General features: G+C 40.7%; 2 protein-coding genes across 2 annotated transcripts in view; both read right to left on the bottom strand.

Moving 5' to 3' along the window:
* Window positions 1-1008: 1008 nt before the first annotated feature.
* Window positions 1009-11927, bottom strand: ncbp3 (nuclear cap binding subunit 3). Its single transcript, XM_008278073.1, has 13 exons — window positions 11689-11927; window positions 10735-10800; window positions 9602-9710; window positions 9367-9492; window positions 7980-8105; window positions 7744-7895; window positions 7557-7665; window positions 6946-7045; window positions 5431-5540; window positions 4872-5196; window positions 4107-4255; window positions 3845-4027; window positions 1009-3524 (listed from the first exon to the last, which is right to left on the bottom strand). The coding sequence occupies exons 1-13, from the start codon at window positions 11869-11871 to the stop codon at window positions 3163-3165; spliced, it is 2100 nt and encodes a 699-aa protein (XP_008276295.1). The 5' UTR covers window positions 11872-11927; the 3' UTR covers window positions 1009-3162.
* A 6007-nt stretch (window positions 11928-17934) lies between these two features.
* LOC103354665 (rap1 GTPase-activating protein 2-like) overlaps window positions 17935-20146 on the bottom strand; it is a 23656-nt gene continuing 21444 nt past the window's right edge. Inside the window, exons 23-24 of the mRNA XM_008278109.1 lie at window positions 19327-19360; window positions 17935-18208 (exon numbers count right to left, since the gene is read on the bottom strand). Of these exons, the coding sequence (XP_008276331.1) occupies window positions 19349-19360 (12 nt within the window). The 3' untranslated portion in view covers window positions 17935-18208; window positions 19327-19348. The remainder of the gene's footprint in view (window positions 18209-19326; window positions 19361-20146) is intronic.

Genomic DNA, 20146 nt, shown 5'->3' with positions numbered 1-20146 from the left:
ACAACATGAGGCCGAAGCATGGCGGCCCAGTCCTGATGTTAATGAGATTATAATTAATAATGCAGCATTGGCGCATTTATCGTTTGGCTTATACACATAATATCGGTATATAATTAAATATTCAACATGCTAATACATGTTCTAACAGGCCAATGTGTGATTAGTGTTCACACATGGATGAAAATGTGCTGAACCCAATGACCTGCTGTCATCTGAGCTCAAGTAAAAGGAGCTTCACATGATGAATAACTGGACATGGAATCATGGCTTTGTGGCTGCTTTGGGCCTCTATGTGAACAGTCCATTTGTTGCCTTGCAGCTGTTGCACATTTGTCTGCTTTGTTTGGTCATTTTGTGCCTCTGTGTCTTTGCGGTAGTTCATGCTTTGTCTCTCTGTGGTTGTTCTGCGTGTCTTTTTGTGATCAGTCTGTATTGCTGTCGTACAGTGTCGCTTTGTCTTTGTGGTCGTTTTGCATCTCTGCGTGACTTTGTAATTGTTTTGTGCTTTTCATCACTTTTTGTCCATCTGTTGTCATTCAGTGTCTGTTTTTGTAGTTATCTTTCACCACCGTGGTTGTTTTGCATCTTTCTGAGAGTCTTTGTAATTGTTTTGAGGGTTTTTCATCACTTTTTGTCCATCTGTTGTCATTCAGTGTCTGTTTTTGTAGTTATCTTTCACCACCGTGGTTGTTTTGCATCTTTCTGAGAGTCTTTGTAATTGTTTTGAGGGTTTTTCATCACTTTTTGTCTATTCGTTATCATTCTGTGTCTCTTTGTGGTCATTTCTCACCTCTTTGTAGTTCTTTTGTGTCTGTTCTTTATCACTGTCTCTTCGTGGTGATTCTAAAGTCTCTGCTGTTGTTTTGTGTCGTCTCGTATTTAATACATAAAGTTGTTAGATTCTGCGATGTCACCTTTTGATGTGCTGATTTTGCTCTTTAAAAAAAACAAATGTGGTGTTTTTACCTGATAAATTGCTTTAAAATAAAGTCATCTCCACGTGAATTCTCAAGTTGCAGCAAAGTTGATCATGTATTTTTTGAAACTTTACATATGTTTCACATGTTCATATGACCTGTTTGGCATCAAAAAACAGAATTTCCTCAAAATTTCTTTTCCTTGTTACCCAGTAATTATCACCAACATGACTGAGAGACTGCAAACCTGTCAAATAAAACACCAGTCAGCATTTTAATAATGATCTAAACTCATGAGCAACAGTCTGATGTCACCTGCCTGGATTACAGTCGCTGTGGCCCCAAAGGTCGGATTCAAAAAAACAAAACAACACAAATCCAACTGCGCGTGTACGATACAGTGTTCAGTCTGTCGGCGAACCTGGATGCTGATCAATAACACAGAAGGTGATTAAAAAAATGTACGAAAACGTCCCACAACCATCAGAAAATAATCTGGTTTCTCCTCACGTCTGTTTTTTTTTTTGTTTTCAGAGTCTGATCAGCTCTTTCGGCTTCGAGAGGAACGAGACGAAGACAGCTGGAAGCTGAAGGTGGAGTTTTAGGTGGAGTCTCGTCTCATTTTCACCTTTTTACTGATCCTCTCGTGCGTCCGTCTCTCCACAGCGAAGACATTAACGGGGCCAGGAAATAGTTCTTGTGATTGAAGACCTGTCGAAGAGGAGCTGCAGCCGGACGATGGGGAGCTTTGAGGAATGGTCCCGAGTGAGGCAGTGATTCGACAGTCAGATGGGTCAAAGGTAAACACAGAGAAGACATCGACAGCGTTTGGCTTCTCTACTGTAACGTAGGAATGATCACAGTAGGGCTGCACGATATATGAAGACAGTGACACGGAGATGTTTGGGCTTTCTGGGACATAAACTGAAAAAAAATGCAGGAATTTCCACCGGATGACTCAAACAGCTCTACTTGGAAATATTTAAATCAGTCCAGAGTGATTTGGGTGATTTTGTAGGGGAGTGCATTTGTATACAAAATAAAAATGTCTGAAATAGTTATTTGCTTTGAATAGCATTCAGATCTGGCTTTGCGCTCGTCATCCAGAGCTTTGTGCTGCTGTCAGAGTACCATCAACTGTTCTGTAGCTGATACATTTTAGAACAGCCGACTGGAGCTGCGTGGTTTTAGTACACTTTGATAGTTAAATAAAATAAAGAGTGCAGCTCTCAATTTTACTGTAAATGTACTAATCTGCATCGGAATTCAACTTAAAATTCTCATAGAGGCTAAATACACATTAAATTGTGTCCTCACTTGCTGAGAATCTGCTCACTGACCGACGCTATGATTTAGAGATGTTCAGGCTGCAGTGGAAGCTTCTAGTCTCCACCAGAGCAGCTCACACACATACGAAAACAGTGACACAAGATGTTTTGTCAGATTTACCTGAAACCAAGTTGTGTTTGTGGGAAAGCAAAATCATCAGTGATTAATGTTCCGTTATTTGAAAAGCCCTCCGAGTGATGCTGCGTTTCTTTTATGCAACCAGATCTTCCTTTTCTCTCCTCACTCATCTTTCCGTACATGTGGAGTCTGCATGTTGACAAACCCACACATGAAGCGTTTTCAAAAGATCCTCAAGTCTGAGTGAATGACGTTCTATCAGACAGCAGGACTTCCCTATCAAGCGGGTAATAAAAGGTGCAACATGACGTGTCGATGCTGAAACAATATATCGTGCAGCCCCCAGTAAACAGAGCGTTTCCCATGATGCTCTGCTGCATCCTGACAGGAAATCAGCTGATGGAGCTTCTGCAGCTGATAAATATCAGATATGTATTCGTATGGAGCAGGGAGGGACCAGGAGGTGGCTGAAGGCTTTCTTCGTTTCCTTTGGATTTAGCACCAAACTGGGCAGGACTGTGCAGCCAATCATTTTTAGGAAACTATGAGCAAAGTTTTCAGGTAACGAGATGGAAAACACAGAACCTGGACTGGACTCGGGAGGCCGACATGATGCAAAGTCTCTGATTGGGAGCAAATGAACAGCGTGAGGAGATCCGTGCTGCTGACTCACTCAGACAGAAGTCCTCCATCATGGCGCTGCAGAAACACAATGTGAAACTAAAAACCCTCCACACTGGCCTCTGACCTGCAAGTTTGTCTTTTTACTGGAGATTTAATGTTCAGACGAGAAAAAAACTCCGGCTGGCCGCCCTCCTCGCCTCCTGTTGGCTCAGTTTCAGGCGTCGGACTCGTCGCTGCTGTCGCGGCTGATCTCGATCTGCAGCGATGGCAGGTTGTCCAGTCGGCTCTTCTTCATCTTGTGGGTCAGACGCTCCTGTTTCTGTTTGATCATGGCACCCCACATCCTCTGCAGCGTAGAATCGTCCTCCTCCTCTTCCTGTTCCTCCTCAACCTCCTCGTCTCGGTCGCCTCGTCTTCTCCCGGCACCGCTGCTGCCGCCGCCACCGTCGCTCCGCCCCGCCGCCGTCGAGGAGGAGAAGAGCCCTGCCGATTGGCCGCTCGGTCTGCGGTCATGCCGTCCGCTGCTGCTGCCGCCGCCGTCATCGTCGCTGGAGCCGAGCCGACTCCACAGACCGCCTGCAGAAAACCCACAGATGTTCATGTGTAAAACTGAGTGACAGCGAAGGCAACACTTCCCCAGTTCTTTATAATATCTACTTAAATATATATATATATATATATACATATGTGTGTGTGTTTATCTACTGGTGCATATGAACAAGCTCTATTTTTGTTGTGCTTTGAGGTCTAAGTTGTTTTCAGGTTCTTTTTGGATGCTTTGAGGACTTTAAAAGGCTTTTAGACACATTATCTGGCGTGATGTGGTTTGGAAATCCTTCACCGAGATCTGCAATCTTGACAGAGTCGTGGCAGAAAACAGCAGAGGTTGTATTTACTTGTCTTTCTCTCTTTGGACGAATTTGAGTAGAGGCTCCTGCTGTCCTGGCTGGCCACGCCCAGTCTGCGGTGCACGTCTCTGATTGGCTCTCTGGCTGGGGGTGTGTCTCTGGGGGATACGGGGGAGGGCGAGCGCCGTCGGTCCGGAGAGTAGCGTCTTTTCCCGAGCCTCTGCCGAACATCTGTAGACGCCGTTGGAGAGTCAGAGCCTCGCAGCAGCAGGAGGAGCAAACAGACAAACACCTGGACTGAGAGGCTCACCTGTCTTCCCGCTGCTGGACACCGGAGGGGGCTGTCGGTGCTGAGAGCCGCCCTGCCTCTTCTCCTCCAGCAGCTGCCGGACGTCTGTCACCTTGGTGGGCGACGAGGATTTGGTCCTGCTCTGCGACGCCGACCCTCCGATCCTGTTCCTGTTGACAGATGGACGACCAGAACACGAAATGACCGACGGTGACGTGTTTCCACCCGAATTCACAACCTCGACTTGAGACGCTACAGATTCAGAAACATTCTGCTGAGAAACTTTTCATGGTTGGCTGAGGAGCATCATTTCTACTTTTGTTTCCACCGTCTGACCTTTAGGTGTTTATGCGTCGTCAGATGGAACTAGTGTAAAGACTAGAACTGCCATCTCTAAACATGGGGACACCTTATCAGGAACTTAAGATGGAGTCCTGTGATCCTTGCCAGACATTTTCTACTGTCACTGTCCCCGAGGCGAACCACTTAGCAACCTAACGAGCAGGTATCGTAAGGTAGGATTGGCAAAGGTATAATAAAAAGACGAAGCTGCAGGAAGTATCAACATTGTCCTCAAACGTTACAAGTATAGAAAAAAAACAAACTCTAAACATCTACAATAACAATATATTAACTTATTGTGATGAAACTGTGTGAGGGTGAGGACAGCTGAGGACAGGTGAGGGTGAGGACAGGTGAAGACAGGTGAGGACCAGAACCAGGACCAGGTGAGGGTAAGGACAGCTGAGGACCAGATAAAGGTGAGGACAGGCGAGCGGTGCTGACCGGATGCTCTTCAGGTGCGTGTCCAGTTCGTCGGCGTACATCGTCATCTTCTTGCTCTTCTTGGGCGACGGCGTGGAGATCATCTTCAGCTCCAAGTCGTAGTCCATCTCGTCCGACTCCGACCAGGGGGACGGGGACCGCTCCGCCCGGCTGCGAAGCCCCGCCCCCAGGGAGCGCGAGCCACCGCCCCTCTCGCCCCTCTCCCTGTACTCCACCACCCGATCATCCGAGTCCATGTCTTCGTCGCCGTCTTCTTCCTCTTCCTCCTCCTCCTCCTCCTCCTCTTCCTCCTTGATGGGCTCCTCGGGCAGGTTGACCAGGTCGGCTGAGGAGGAAGAAGAAGCAAAAGATTCGGTGTGACGAAGCCGAAGCAGCAGATTAAAGACATAAACCAACGATATGGAAGCTTTTAGTGGCCGAACATGACTCAGAGCAGCTTCAGGCACATTTAGCAGAAACGCTGTGTTCTGCCAGTCGCACCAGATTTCTCCCTGAACTGCATCTCGCCGTGACTCAGACCCACCAGCTGCTTCCTCACAGTGTTGGTGTGTGCGGTTACCCGAGTGTCGGTGTGTGTACGGCGGCGTGTGTCCCATGCTGTCTCCAATCAGAGGCTTCTTGCTCTTGATGACGTCTCGCTGGATCCGCCGGTTGTGATACCTCCTCTTCCTGAACACACAGATGGATATTTATAAAATACAGAAAAGAGTTTTATGGATGATATCTAAAGATTATCGACAGCGGATCCCCACATGAACCACTTTTTAAGCAGCAGAGGAATCACCTGAACATTCTTCTCAATGTCACTTAGTACAAATATGGATTTATTAACCGTTAAATCTCAAGTTTTGTCACATATCAGCGGAATATAACAATAACTGGAGTCACATAATTAATCACGTTCACAATTACCTTTTCCTTGTTGTTTTTTTTTAAAATGACGTCTTTACATTAATTGTTGTTTTTCTTTTTTAAATTCTAATACATTATTATTTAATTTCTACGGTTTGACTTTTGTTTGTTTTTATCTTATTTTTAATGTCTGGATCAGTTTTCGCTTGCTGTTGAATTTTGATTTTATTGTTTCATTTTAAAGTCATGTTTTGCCATCGTCAACTATTTTCTACCTTATTTTCTTAATATTAATAATTTAATCTATTCCTATTGATCTTAATCTAATTGTATTTTTTGATTTAAATGTTAATTTTTTTTATTTGCAATTTTATTATTTTACTTCACTTCAATATTTTTTCTTTTTTATAATGTTTTTACATTTTATGTTATTTCAATTTTATGTTTTGACCTCTGTGCAATTTTTTCTTACATTTTTTTTCACTTTAAAAAAAACAGTATTATTTTATTCTAACATTTGACTTTCTAAAAATTTTGACTCACTTAAAAAAAAAAATCTTGATTTTTAAAAACATAAAATCTTGTCCTTATTTAACTTTTATTTTTGGACTTTAGATTTTTTTTTTTTTACTTGTCTATTCCAATATAATATAACATTTTGTCTTTCTGGATTAATTTTTTATTTTTTTTAATCTTGTCCGTAATTAATTTCGATGTTTGGACTTCTCAAAATGTTGTTTTTAAACTTGTATACATGAATATGATTTAACGTTATGCCTTTTTTTTTTCTTGTTTTTTTTAAATCTTGCCTTTACTATTTTGTGTTTTGTCGTCTTTCTTATTTTTTTTTAATTAATCGAGAAAATAATAGATTGTTGAAGTCATCCTTATTTGCAGTCCTGCTAAACAGAGAAGGACAGTTCTTCTTTATGAGCTCAGATGGATTTAGGTCCAAATAGTGACGAGCTGCACATCCTTCAAAAACAACGATTTAAAGGTTAAACTGGTCACTTTAATGCAGCTGCAGCTGTGACAGAGAAAAGATTCAATGTGTTCTGAAGTCATACTGAAATATTCAGAGTCCTTCTGTTTGTAAAGGTGAAGAATAAAACCTGAGAAACTCCACTGACTCACTTATGCCCACAAACGGACAATCTGACGACACACCAATCCAGAATTATCAACCACTAAAACCATCAAACTCAACCTTTAAACGTCTCACCAGGAGTTGCTGAGGATTCCCTTCATGCCTCCGTAGTTCGGGTTTCCGTACTTCATGTAGTATCTGCTGCGTCGAGCGGCGCCCGGCTCCTTCTTGTCGTCTGGAGGTGGAAATTAAATCACGTATGTTTTAGGGCTCGAATCACATCATGCATGAAGTTTGGTGCAACTCTTGGACGTACTGACCAACCGGCCAAAATTAACTTCTACATAAAAGAATAAAAAGCCTCGAAAAATGAAACTAAGACTTTAGTCACTGATAGCTTCACGGTTGCACAGAATTGTAGTTTTTACAGAATTCCGTTTGTTTTTTGCAGATTTTAAGTTGAGATTTGTTCAGTAAAGCAATAACTCCGCTTCGCGTCGCGGTGTTCTAGACTCCACTGTGTGCATTCAAACTGTATAATGCAAGACTCCTCATTGTTTAATCATTATGTGTATGCATGTGTATATGCGTATCATGGCTGTATATGTGTGTGTGTGTGTGCGTATATATATATATATGTGTGTATATGTGTGTGTATAATGTGTGTATAATGTGTATATATTTGCATGCGTGTGTGTATGCGTATCATGGGTGCACGTGTGTGTGTGTGTGTGTGTGTGTGTGACCTTGCGTGGCAAAGCGCAGGAACAGCTTGTTTCCTTTGAAGGGCTTGATGGCGGGTCTCAGGTCGTTCCTCAGCAGCGATTCTCTCTCCGCTCGCGACAGATCGTCCACCTGCGACACATCGATGAGTCAATGGAACTGATCGATAAACCCGATCGCTTCGTGACATCATGCTACTCGCTGCTCTACCTGACCACCCTCTGCCTTCGTCGGCGGCGGCGCCTCTCCGTCACTGTCTTTGCCCTCAATCTCCTCGGCGCTCTTCTTGCCGCTGTCCTCCTCGTCCTCGTCCACCTCGCCCTCCTCCTCGTCCTCGTCGTCCGACGTCTGGCCGCGGCGCCCTGTGACCAAGCAGCTTACCCATAATGCACTGCGCCGCTGACCCTTTCACAGCGATTGATGAGGCTGCTTCTGCACACACTGACCTTTGCTCTGCTCGTCTGGCTGGCTGCTGCTCTCCGTCTCCGTGGTAACCGCCTCCGGGTCGGGCATCCGGCTGGCGTTGATGAGCGCTCGGATGCACGTGTTGTCGTCCAGCCAAACCACGTTACCTTGGAAACGATGACACAGATCAGCCGGTCTGTTGTCTGCGACCTTCGACCTGAAGGTTTTACACTTACATCCAATGCTTCACAAACATCTGGAGCTCCAAACTGTGACTCAGCTACAGAGGAGCATTGTGTGTGAAGCACGGTCTGGTTTTGAACAAGCTGATGTGCTTTCATGTCCGTGCTGTGTTTTCTACAGATCTGGTGGCCGGCTAGAGAGACTCACCACTTCTGATTATCACCCGAAATTACAGAGCAAAGACATGATGGGAGCTAAAGAGGTGATTTATGGGAAAACCGTTCGTCCTTTGGTGATGAGACTCACAGTGGGTGAGCGAGGACAGAAATGCTTTTATATATAAATTGTTCATGCAGGGTAGAAATTGTGAGAAGAAGACAAGGATTTCAGAAAATTTAACTGAAGGAAAATTCAGGATTTAAAAAAAAAAAAAAAAAAAGACAAATCTTAAACTATGACTGCGTAAAAAACGCAGAAGATATCAAAACACAGATGTAGAGGAATAACATTTAAAGCCTTGTGGCCCGTTTAAACTTTGAATTAAGTTTCTGCTGGAGAATCTGCCGCATTTACAGAGTTCCAAAGACGGCTGGTTTCTGCAGTTGTCCAGCCAACTTTCCAATCGTTTAAATGGGATTTTTAACGCAGCTTTTTATGAATTTTGTGAACAACGTACGACAAATCGCTGCCACCAGTCATAGCACACCTTTTCTGACCGAGTCATGTATAATTTTGAAAAAGATGTGGGACGAGTTCGGTGCCAAGAATGACGTCGGAAGAATCTATAATAAGAGTCAACCAGAGGAACAACAGGACGGGAGCTTCAGTGTTTGTACATTAGCAAACTTAAAAAAGAAACTAATGTACAAAATGACCCACAAATCACGCTGGTAGAAGAAATAAGGTGCAAAACTGTACTGGTGTCACAAAAAAGAATAATAAAAAAGTCTAAATACAGTAAAACTATTGACATAACAACAAGCATTGAACAGATGCTTGTGTCTCGGTGGATCCAGGATTATTGGGTTTTATTGTCGTTGCAGAAACCTGTCACACGATTGTTTTTTTTACCGACAAATGAAACGAAACACTTGAGCTGTTTTTACGTATAAACACGCACATTTGAGAATGTTGTGAGCTGAACCGACGGGAACTTCAGTTTTAACTTCGGATTTTTGTTTGTGTGGCTGATTCTGATCGTGTTTTTTGATCGTCTGAGGCGGTTTCGCTGCGTGTTGCACTCACAGGACGTGTCGTCGATCCACTCAATGTGCGCCGGAGGATACTCCTTAAAATAGCCGAAGACGTCCTGCGTGCTCATGTCGTCCACGCCCGTCACGTGGATCGCCTCCATGCGCAGTCTGGGGATGGCTGAGCACCACAGAAGAAGAAAACAGGATCAGCAAACAAACAAACAAACAAACAAACAAACAAACAAACACGGCGCCAACACAAACAATAAACAAAGTGCACCTCGTACCTTTCTTCATGCCGTCTTTGTCCAGGAAAACATTCCTCTGACCGACGATTTCCTCCTCGCTGCGGAAATGAAAACGCCTCGCTCGCTTCTCTTTCTTCTCGATCGCCTCCTAAACAAATCAAACATCTGGGTGTTAAAATAAAACGCTCAGTGTAACAACCACTTTAATCATGTAAAAACTTCTGAAAACGTGATATATTACTGCTGTTTGGAGAAAATAAGACATTTCAGGACATTAATAGGTAATAAAAACAATCATTAGTTATGATTTAATAGACCGGTGCTGCAACTAACATGTATTGACTTCAATCAATGAGTTGTTTTGTCTATAAAATGTCCACAACCTCGAAATATTCAGTTAACTGTCACAGAGGAGCAAAGAAACCAGAAAACATTCACATTTCAGAAGCTGAAATCAGAGAATTTATAGAATTTAATATAAGAATTTAGTTTAAATGTTGATTGTTTGGTCGATAAAATGTCTCAAAATGGTGAAAAATGTCCTTCAGTGTTCCCTAAAGATGACAAATGTCTTGTTTTGTCCCAAAATATTCAGCTTACTGTCAAAGAGGAGGAAAGAAACCAGAAAACATTCACTTTTAAGACGCCACAGTCAAAGAATTTAGACTTTTTTTTCTTTAAGAAAATTAAACAAATTCATAAATGATCACAACAGTTGCAGTGGAGACAACTAGAGAGACTGAGAGCCAAATAAAACACACTGGCTCAATACAATAAAAAAATGTAAACAGCTGAATATTTATAGCATGTAAAGCTGCAATTTTATATTTTCTATTTTCATAGAAAGTCAGCACTTGAAAAAAATGTTGCACACTTTTTTGAGACATTTCTGAGTTCTCCATAAAGGTGCAGGACTTTATATTGCAGTAAAAAAGTGAACCCACAGGGAGTAAATCAAAGTGGAGCTTACAGGGTTCATAGCTGACAGCTAATCGATTCGTTGCACCTCAGAGGTTCAATCTCAGAAAAAAAGTTGTATATCAGTAAGAATACTACACATGGAACTCAAAATAAGAGCAAACTACAAAGAACACGCTTTATTTCAGGATTCCTGTTCTAAAGTTCACGCACAGAACAAACAGAGGAAGTAAATCCAAGTTTCTTTGTCGTACCTTTGAGTTGACATCTATCCCAGTGATGAACGCTCCAGCCTTGTTCTCGTACCGACGACTCGTATCCTGCAAAACAAGGAAAAAAGTCACTTGACACAGACACTGATCTGGGTTTGAGGTTCTGTTCGGTGGCATTTTCACTGAAGCTCTCCTGAAGCTGACCAACAGCAGCTCCAAACAGTCACTACGGCTGGCAGAAATGATCTAAATGTGCAGAGAAAGAAGCTGTAAACAAACAATCAATTCTGAGATAAATACACAAAGTGAGTTATTAAATTAGCAAACAAAGAAATAAAGTCTGGCTGAAAAAAAAAAAAAAAACAACATAAATTGGACAAAGTGATCATTTACCAAAGCCCTTTTTAAAAACAGGCTCTTTAACTGTAACTTGACTGTCAGAAAATCTTGACTCCACAGGCAGTTAATTCATTTAACTTTCCACAAAAAAACCCCTTGACTTCTACAGCTGAGTGTTAATAGACAGATCAGAGGAACAACAGCTTTATAAATCAAAATGATCCTCAACATGTGTGAGTTTAAAACAGGCCGAGTTGTCCAGTGACTGCACCCACATTTAAATATTCAACAGCTTTTAAACTATTTTTTAAAAAACCTCCTTCAACCTTTTAATGTTTATAAAACCTCCAGTTTACTGAATGGAGTTTGGTGTGAGAGTCGCTCCACACAACCAGCACGTGAAGAAGCAACAAGTGATGAAACAACAAACGAGACAAAAATCTAAAACTAAACGTCTCGAGTGTAAACTGGTCCCATTTAACGGCAGCGGCTCGTTATTAGCTGCTAACCGACGACGGGAACAGGAGCTAACGACTAACTAGCTCCAGCACAGAGGGCCGGGAGTCCAGGTTAGCGGACGCCGACGCTCCCCTGTGAGGCGCCGGCCGCAGCAGACGCCAGTCCCCGGATTTGACGGGGCCTAGTCCGGGCACCTACCGGCAGCAGCTCCTTCAGGGAGCGGTTCACCGAGATGTCCTCCGCCTCCAGCTCCCCCTCCTCCACCTCCATCGGTTCGGCTTCGCGGGCATCTCGGTCCGACTCGGAATCTGAGTCCGACTCCGAGCGGTCCGAGCCGCTGTCTGATTTCACCGACACCCGTAAGCTGCGCACTGCCGCCATGGCGCTCACGGAGCTGGAACAACGGCCGCCGCTGCTGCCGCTGCTGCTGCGGCTCTTCCCGTAACCCGGCAATGCTTCCCCGCTGCGTCTTCTTCTGCGGGTAAACGGGTGTTTGAGCGGAGCTTCAGCGCCCCCTGGCGACGGAGGTCCTCATGCGTTAAATACGTTTTATTTCTGTTTCTCCTCCAATTTTGTATTTTTATCTTTATTTTATGCAATGAAATAAAATAAAATAATAATTAAAAAGCATCGTTTTACTTTAACATTTTATCTGACTTTAACTTAATTTCGTGATTCTTCTTAATTTATGCAACACATCTTATTTGAATTTAGTTTAATTTGTCATTTTATATTTTCATGAGAATTTTATAGCAAGCATCCTTTATAGGCTTATTTTAATTTAATAATTTGCTGTTTTTACTTTAATCTTATACAAACCATTTTGTTTTAATTGACAATAATTTACAGTTTTGTCCTTTTTTTTGTTGCTGTATTTAATTTTACACAAAACACTTTTTTAAACTTAACTTTTTTTTATTTTCATGTTTTTTCTTAATTTTATGTAAAAAAAAATCTTGTCTGAATTTATTTGAATTTGTCCTCATTTATTTTAATACATTTTAATTTAATTTTAATTTTATGGCAAGCATTCTCAATAAACTTGTTTAATGTTTTTACTTCTAATCTAATCTAATGAAAAACATCTTGTTGTAATTTGCATTGATTTAGTTTTGTCTTTTTTTGTTGCTTTTTTACATTTTATTTAAAAAAAAATCTGTGTGACTTTATGTCATTTATCTTTGTTGTTTTCATTTCTGTGTAATTTTATGCAAAATATCAGGTTTGGATTTCATTTAATTTCATTTTAACAGATTTTCACTGATTTGGGAAATTCCAGACAACTAATAAAATCACAAAAAAGTAATAATTTACAGATTAATACAAGAAATAAAATGAAATAAATTGAATTAGCTAATTAAAAACTTAAATAATGTCCACTTCAGAAACCTTTTTTTGGTTTGTTTTTTATGACTGATAATTTATTCTTTCATTGTGCTCTTGGCTGTGAAATTACACTATTTTTACGACTACTAAATCAGCAAAAATATTGTTATTTTACAGCTATTTGGCGTTACTTGAAATAAGAAAATATGTATATCTAGGATTGAAAAATTAAAAATAATTTTTACTTGTATTTTTCAGCTTCTCCGTTAAAGAAACAAACAAACAAACAAAAAAAGAATTATAAAACAAAACAAAACAAACTTAGATGTTTGCTGGGGAAAAAAGAGAAAAAAAAGGCAAGACCAAAACTGTGAATAATTTCTTTTTCTTTGTTTTTTTGTACATAGTGATTTGTTGTTTTACAAGGTAAAGTTACGCTGTTTTACTGCATTTAAATCAGATCAAATGTGTAATTCTTTCACTGATATTTGCTGTTATTTTCACCAGTTTTTAACCTTAAAATATTCCAGTTAGTTTTATGTTTTTCACGTAATTCCCTTGTTTTTTTTTAAGAACTTGCCTTTACTTCTTGAGTCACTTTACGGCAAAAAAAAAAAAAACTTGCCTGCAGTGACGTATTTACAGGCATTTGTATGTTTATTGAAAAAAAAAGAGACTGAAAATGATTCAGATTTCTCTTTTTGTTTTTTTTTTTGGTGCAGCTGAAACAATTAAAACGTTAGAAACTTGACCAATCCAAAGCAAAAATACTAAACTATGCTTGTTTTTATTGAAGAACGTTAACCGGAAACGCTGCTTTTTCTCAAACCTTTGAAGTTTTACAGTGTTCTTCAGAAATAAACAGATTTACAAACTTCCAAACACACACTGGACACATGAAGCCAACGTCGGTGAAACAAAGTGCAGAAGTCTCGTCCTGCACAAACTTTATCATGCCTTCGTGTCACAGTTTTCCTCCGTGATGCAGGACGTGAACAGAAACACACGGCGACATCTTCGTGTTTAAGCTACATCGTTATCCCCCTTCAAAATAAAGTAGCACTTTTATTTTGGAAAACCTGAACATAAGAAGGAGTAGAGGAGGAACAGATCTTGTGCTTCCAGTGCAATCAAAACAGTTACAGCAGATTTGAGTCAGTGCTCTGGTTCAGACTGTACATCAAATTATTAATGCAGTGAAACAGCCACAGAGGAGCGTCCACACAGTCGAGCCACTTTAGTGCAAAATCGCCAGTTTCTTTGCATCGAACGGCACTTCAGCTTCTTCGTTTTGTTTGAACACAGTTTCTCGTTTCCCTCTCAGCTCTGAATCAAACCAACAATAAATGTGACGTTCACAAAAAGTAAATGTGTGTTTCAACCTTTGATCTCTGAACTTATTGTAACGAGCATCAGGCCACAGCTCGATCGCGTCGACGATACCGAGACTCAAAATGGCGACTGAAGCGTGTAAACAAAGTGACATCGTCTGAATCATTTCAAGAATTCACATTTAGAGTTCGTGGCCGATTCGGAGAAACAAGACGGCGAACGTTCCCCGCAGACCTCGACAGACTGCAGCTGTGTTCTGGTTCTGGGTAAAAGCGGTGGTTACAGGTGTTTGTCAGCGTTTCTATGAGTTTATAAAGTTTTAACGTGTGAATGTTTGAAGGAGAACCAGCAGCAACAGTTCCCTAATGACGCATCTACATAAATGTACATGAACTAAATCAACAGATTAAACAAAGTTAATTTGAGTTTTTGCAGAATCCTGAACAAACACAGAGGACTAAATCATTGTTGGGGGGTGAAAAAATTCACTCAAAACATCTTCCTTATTAAAGAGCAATGATTCCTCCTGTTGTGATTAAATGACGGAAATGTTCCAGGAGTTCATAACTGTCCTGTAATGCACCCGGTTCCAGTAAAATCAGAAGGTGTGCAGGAAAAAACTCTTTTATTGAGTAAAAAGCGCTGCAGCACTTGGATATGTTTGACGTTTACAAGCTGCTAATAACTGTAGAAGCTGCGTTTGTAGGATGCAGAGCTCAGTTTGGTGTTTTTTTTGTTTCACATAGAAACTGCAGACACTGGCCTCCACCAGGGGGCGCTGCAGGGAGGGAGAGTTGTCTGGTAAAGCATCTGTTTTACTCTGTTCAAGCCTTCGTTCACGCTAAGACTGAAATTTTATACCCGAAAACAGCTCAGTGAGTCAGTGACACGCAAACTCACCTGATGATTATATAAAAACACAGCTGATGAGAGCGTGACGAGGACAATATGTGATCGCCTCTAACCAGGAACTTGATTTTATCAGTTGACATTGTGAAATAAATACATCCATGCGAGTGCAGGTTAAACTGTCATGTTTACCAGATTACATTTAAAGCCTTTCTTGGGTCGCAAACGACTGATTTATGAACGCTTGCACAACAAAAATGTGTAAATGTCGGTGTTTTCTTTCATTTATTAATGTTTCCCAAAGAGTTTTCTTCTTAACCTTCATTTAAACTTGTTTGTCGGGTTCAGGATGTGTCTTGGGGGCTGCTGAGTCGCTATTTTGCGAGCAATAGTTCAGTCGCATGCAATATTTGTCATAGACGGTACATTTCTTGTGTTTCCGTTGGGGATTATTTCTAATTACATGTCGCTAATGAAGCACTGCCGCTGTTCCACAAATGTGTGCAACTGATGCTGAAGGTCTTTAAGGAACTCAGAGGAAAGACTCCGAAACAACTGGAAGCAACAAACGAAACTTGGTAGAAAAAAAAAAAGAAGCAAACTACTTTCAGTCTAATTGAGGGGTTCAGAGCCAAAGTGGGCCAAACCACAAAAATGTTTATGGTCTACCAGTTTGTGGAAAAGTGGTCCAACCAACAGCCCACCAGTAACGTCACAATGCCACTTTGAAGTTTGGCCCATGATGGTTTTGGCATGAAAATTTAGTGGCAAACTGGGCCAAGCCACAGGAATTACTGGTCATTATATCGCAGGTAGTTGCACGTGTTTGCGATTCAAGATGGTGGACAGCGCGACCTCAAGCCTCAACTCGTACGTAAAATACAAACTTAATTAACCACCAGCAAGCATCCATTTCTACCCCGTGGTCCTCAGCAGTAGCTCTAGTTCCTTATGATGTAACTTCTTCAATGCTGTTTAACAACATTGTTTTCTCAATAAGTAGTAAATGTGGTTTGGCCTGCACTCCGCAAAAGGAAAGGCAGAATGAGAACTTAAATAAGTCATCATAAAGCAGCTGTTTCTATCTCTGGACAGTGTTGAAACGTCTTTGGATGCATATAATGACTCCTCCAACAACCAGGATTTATTTTTAGCAACACAACATTTGACCCCATTTTTCCATAGACTGTATAAAAGATGGACGTAGCTACGGTGACGTCACTCGTTGGTTTCTGCACTGAGAAAATGAAGCCAGGGTTTTGCTACTTCCTGGTTGACATCTTGGATTTTTGGAGCCAGTGACACAAAAATGGTCGGAGGGGGGCGGAGCCATAGGAGCAGCGATTGGTCAGACGGATTGAGAGGCGGGCCCTCTCTGCCCGCCCACATTTACCGCCTTCTGCTCGCTTCATCTGTATGGTCGCTGCCGACTGTCAATCAAGCCAGCCACGCCCCTTGCCCCGCAAAATGTTGACGATTTTTAAAAAATTCAGAATTTATTTATTTTCAGATTGGCCACCTGATCTCTGGATTTGACCATGAAAACTAATAAGAAAAAAGTCCTGAGCTGGAGGAATGCAGTATTTCGTGATCTGTGATCACTTCTTTTCCAATTCCAGTCTATGGGAGCCAGGGCTTTTTGGAGTCAGCAGCTAGTGGACGTAGTGATATTGCAGGTTGTTGACACTTCCGGGTTGACTTCATTTTTTTGCTGTTTTTTTGCTACGTCCATCTTTTATACAGTCTACGGTAAAACCAGTAAATGTGCTTCGGCCCACTTTGGCATTAACCCCCTCAATTAATCCAACCTGCTAGTGTCTGTTTTAATCACAGTTTAATGGACGTTTCTGCTTGTAGCCTCGTAGATGTAACTTTCACAACAAAGTGAATTAGAGAGGTGATTGGTAATTTTGGCAGCTTTTGCTCTCTGAGATGTTTTTGGGTCAATATTAGTGCTGAAATGTAGAAAAATAACCCACAACTAGAAGTACTGCCGCTCGTACCTTTTGATTAATGCGACGGACTTGTGCAACGCCAAACGTGAAATCAGACTCGGTCCGATCCAGAAAGATTGTTGTCACAAATGACATAAACGTGCTCCAGACTTGAGGCCGACATGTTCATCTGCTGTCAGACGAACAGAAAGCGTCTCTGATATTGGTACTTTGTTGGACGTCCGACGTGTTAAAAGGGATAAATCTGAACTTCCACAGGTTTTATAAAACCTGCTGACGGGACTTTGGGGTCCTACAGGAAGACTCGCAAGTTCTTCAAATGTTTGACTCCATTAAACTTCCGATCTGTGGACTTCCTTTGATAAAAGCAGCTTTTCAGACTCGCCTCTGAGTTTTCAGTCTATTCTAATCTCTAAATTTGTTATAAAGCACTTTGTGAGACCGACAGACGCCCTGATTATTAACTGTAAGCTGCATTTTCTGAAGCTTTGTACCTGCTGACGAGCCAAAACATGTACTACTTCCTGTCATAACGTCAATATTCAGTGTTTAGCCACAGTTTTAGTAGCTCATCTGCAGAGCAATCATAAAATACAGTCATTATTTCCTCACACATACAGCATTTGACAGAAGTTATGAGTTCATCAATGTTTTTTAACGCCCCTCGTGCAGCGTCCACAGTTTGTTCACAAGTTGCTCTTTAACCCAAACTAAGGTTTACATCATCAGATTCAGCTCTCAGAATTATTAGCAACTTATAAGCTACCAAAATACAAACTTATAGGATCCAAAGAGCCGCTGTTGTTTAGTAATGAAGTATTTTTTCAACCCCCGTCCTGTTGTCGTTACAGCTGAGAACTTTTGCATATTAATATGTGTAGGAATCAGGAAAATGTCAAATTAAAACAGCTTATGATTCATATTTTAGTAGATTTACAGTAAAATGAGAAAAAGTGCACTTTTTCCAAGTAAATCATGTGTTTGTTGTCGACATTTTCACTGAGGTAAATAAATGATTGATTTTTTTTGCTCATTAACGTAACGGTACGAGTGTTTTCTTCAGGTGGAGCCTCCAGCCGTGGCTCTGTGGTGTTCACATGAGACGTTTACTGACACTTAAACAGATGAATGTAAAACCAGACGAGTTCTGCAGAAAGAGGAGAACCTATTGGGTCACATTGTGGTCCTCACAGAGATAGAAAGACACGTGTGTGTGAGCTTCAGATGTTCATCGACGCTGAACCTCCGTTTACGTTCTGGAAAACAAAACACGACAGAAGAGAACAGATCAGATTAAAGTTTAAGATTATTGATGTTCAGAAAGAGACGAAAAACGTTTCAAAAAATCACCGCAGAGGACGACAACAACAAACATTGTCCATTAAACACATGCAGCTCAAATGAAAAGTGGAATTAAAATCTACAGAAATATGGATAAAGAAGCTGCATGAATCAGGGTTTGTGCACCAAACTGGATTTAAAAATGTGATTTCATATTGTTTTTCAATACTTAAAATTATTGACATTTATGTCACATTTGCTTCATGCTTCCAGCTGTATAAGCAGTAATTCAACATGATATATTTACATAATCTACAAATCCTGGACACTGATGCATTAAACAACCAATAACTAATCCTGTTTTTGCTCCAGTTCACACTGGCCCTTTATGTTTTATGGTGTATTTATAGGTTTTCTGCATAGATTTACAACAAAGTATTCACGGTCTCTTAAACTGAAATACATGACGGTTTAATATTTTATTTGAGGGAACTGATTAAAAAATTTCCAGACCTGCAGAAATCTTGATTTTTAGGACACGAAAAAGCACAAATCAGTCACTCTAAGTCAATAACAGGACAGAAAAACTGAGAACAGGTGACTTTTAGTGAAGCCGCTCAGCCGCTCACTTCGCAACAGCAACCTCATCCACCTCCTCATCCTCAAAGCACACACTGTCTTTGGCCGCTATTCATTTCAGTTTTCTGCAGCTCTCGACTGGAACCACTGACAAAAAACACTTAAACTCAGTGTATTTATATCTTTATCTTCTTTTAAAAATATGGTAAAGCAACTATTTACCGAGTTCTGTACCTGCTTTTAGTGTATTTTTATCTTCAAAGCCTTTTATTGTTACGTTTTGTTTGTGTATTGTTTTTTATGGATGTATTGTATTTTCTGCTCTGTGCTGCCTCTTGGCCAGGTCGTTATTGTAAATGAGAAGCTGTTCTCAATTAACCTACCTGGTTAAATAAAGGAAAAATAAAATAAAAATAAAAGTGGAAACGTGAAAACAGTCAGAAAAATCCAAGAAAAAAATGTGTAGGAAGCATGCAGCAGAATGTAAAAACACCAGATGTGAAGCTGTACGAACCTGCTGCTGCCGTCCTCACAGCCTAGTGTCCCTGCTGATGACAGACGAATGACAGAAAACATCACATGTGTAAAGTTCCAGCTACAATTTGGAAAATTGAAATGTTGCATTTAAATAAACTAATAATTTAAAATAAGAAAAAAAAAGTAATTTATGTTCTACTTTTATGAGCACGTGTCTTCTTCATTTTATAAAATCGATATAAAATTAATCCTCTGAACAACAAAACCTCCCAGTGGGTTTAAAAGGTTTCTTCTTTCAAATAAAACGACACCATTCATCAACCAGAAACTGTAGAAACAGAAATATTCTCAACCATCTGTGAACTGATGATCTGTGATGTGCAAGTTCTGTAGCAAACCCAATTAAAATCATATTATTCTGAAAAATTTCTTTTTAAAAAATCATCAAAACAATAAAGCACTTGCAAAAAAAAGATTCTGCAAAAAACCAAAAACTTCTGTGTCATTCACGACTTCATTCTGAGTCAACGGCCGTCAACAGTCGTGTCACAACAACTCTGAGAGTTTTCAGGTGAACTGCAGCCAGCGTTTCCACAGAGCGGAGAGGAAACAAATACGGAAACAAACTGGAGAGTTTGAGAGGAAAATAAAGCAAACTGGATCAATAAAATAAATGCAGCACGGCTCAAAAACGGTGAACAGAGGAGCAAGTTGTTGGAAGATACATCCGGCACGGTGAAACATCTTTCTAGAGTTGATGAGCAGAGACTAAAAATGGTCCAAAATTACTCAAAAATTGTTGTTTTGAACAAGATTTAGTTCATTTTAAACTAGTTTGCAGTAATTTAAGACAGTTT

The sequence above is a fragment of the Stegastes partitus genome, unplaced genomic scaffold (assembly GCF_000690725.1).
Source record: "Stegastes partitus isolate 25-593 unplaced genomic scaffold, Stegastes_partitus-1.0.2 Scaffold115, whole genome shotgun sequence".
In the NCBI taxonomy this organism is placed as follows: domain Eukaryota; kingdom Metazoa; phylum Chordata; class Actinopteri; family Pomacentridae; genus Stegastes; species Stegastes partitus.
The sequence above is the reverse complement of the archived record's forward strand: the minus strand, read 5'-3'. Positions and strand labels throughout refer to the sequence as shown.

Excerpts from the sequence above, each read along its gene's own strand:
- ncbp3 (XM_008278073.1), bottom strand. The coding sequence starts at position 11,871 with ATGGCGGCAGTGCGCAGCTTACGGGTGTCGGTGAAATCAGACAGCGGC. Across the intron at positions 7,896-7,979 it reads GCCAGACGAGCAGAGCAAAG|GGCGCCGCGGCCAGACGTCG; the intron begins GTCAGTGTGTGC and ends GCTTGGTCACAG. Across the intron at positions 5,541-6,945 it reads GGAATCCTCAGCAACTCCTG|GAAGAGGAGGTATCACAACC; the intron begins GTGAGACGTTTA and ends CTGTGTGTTCAG.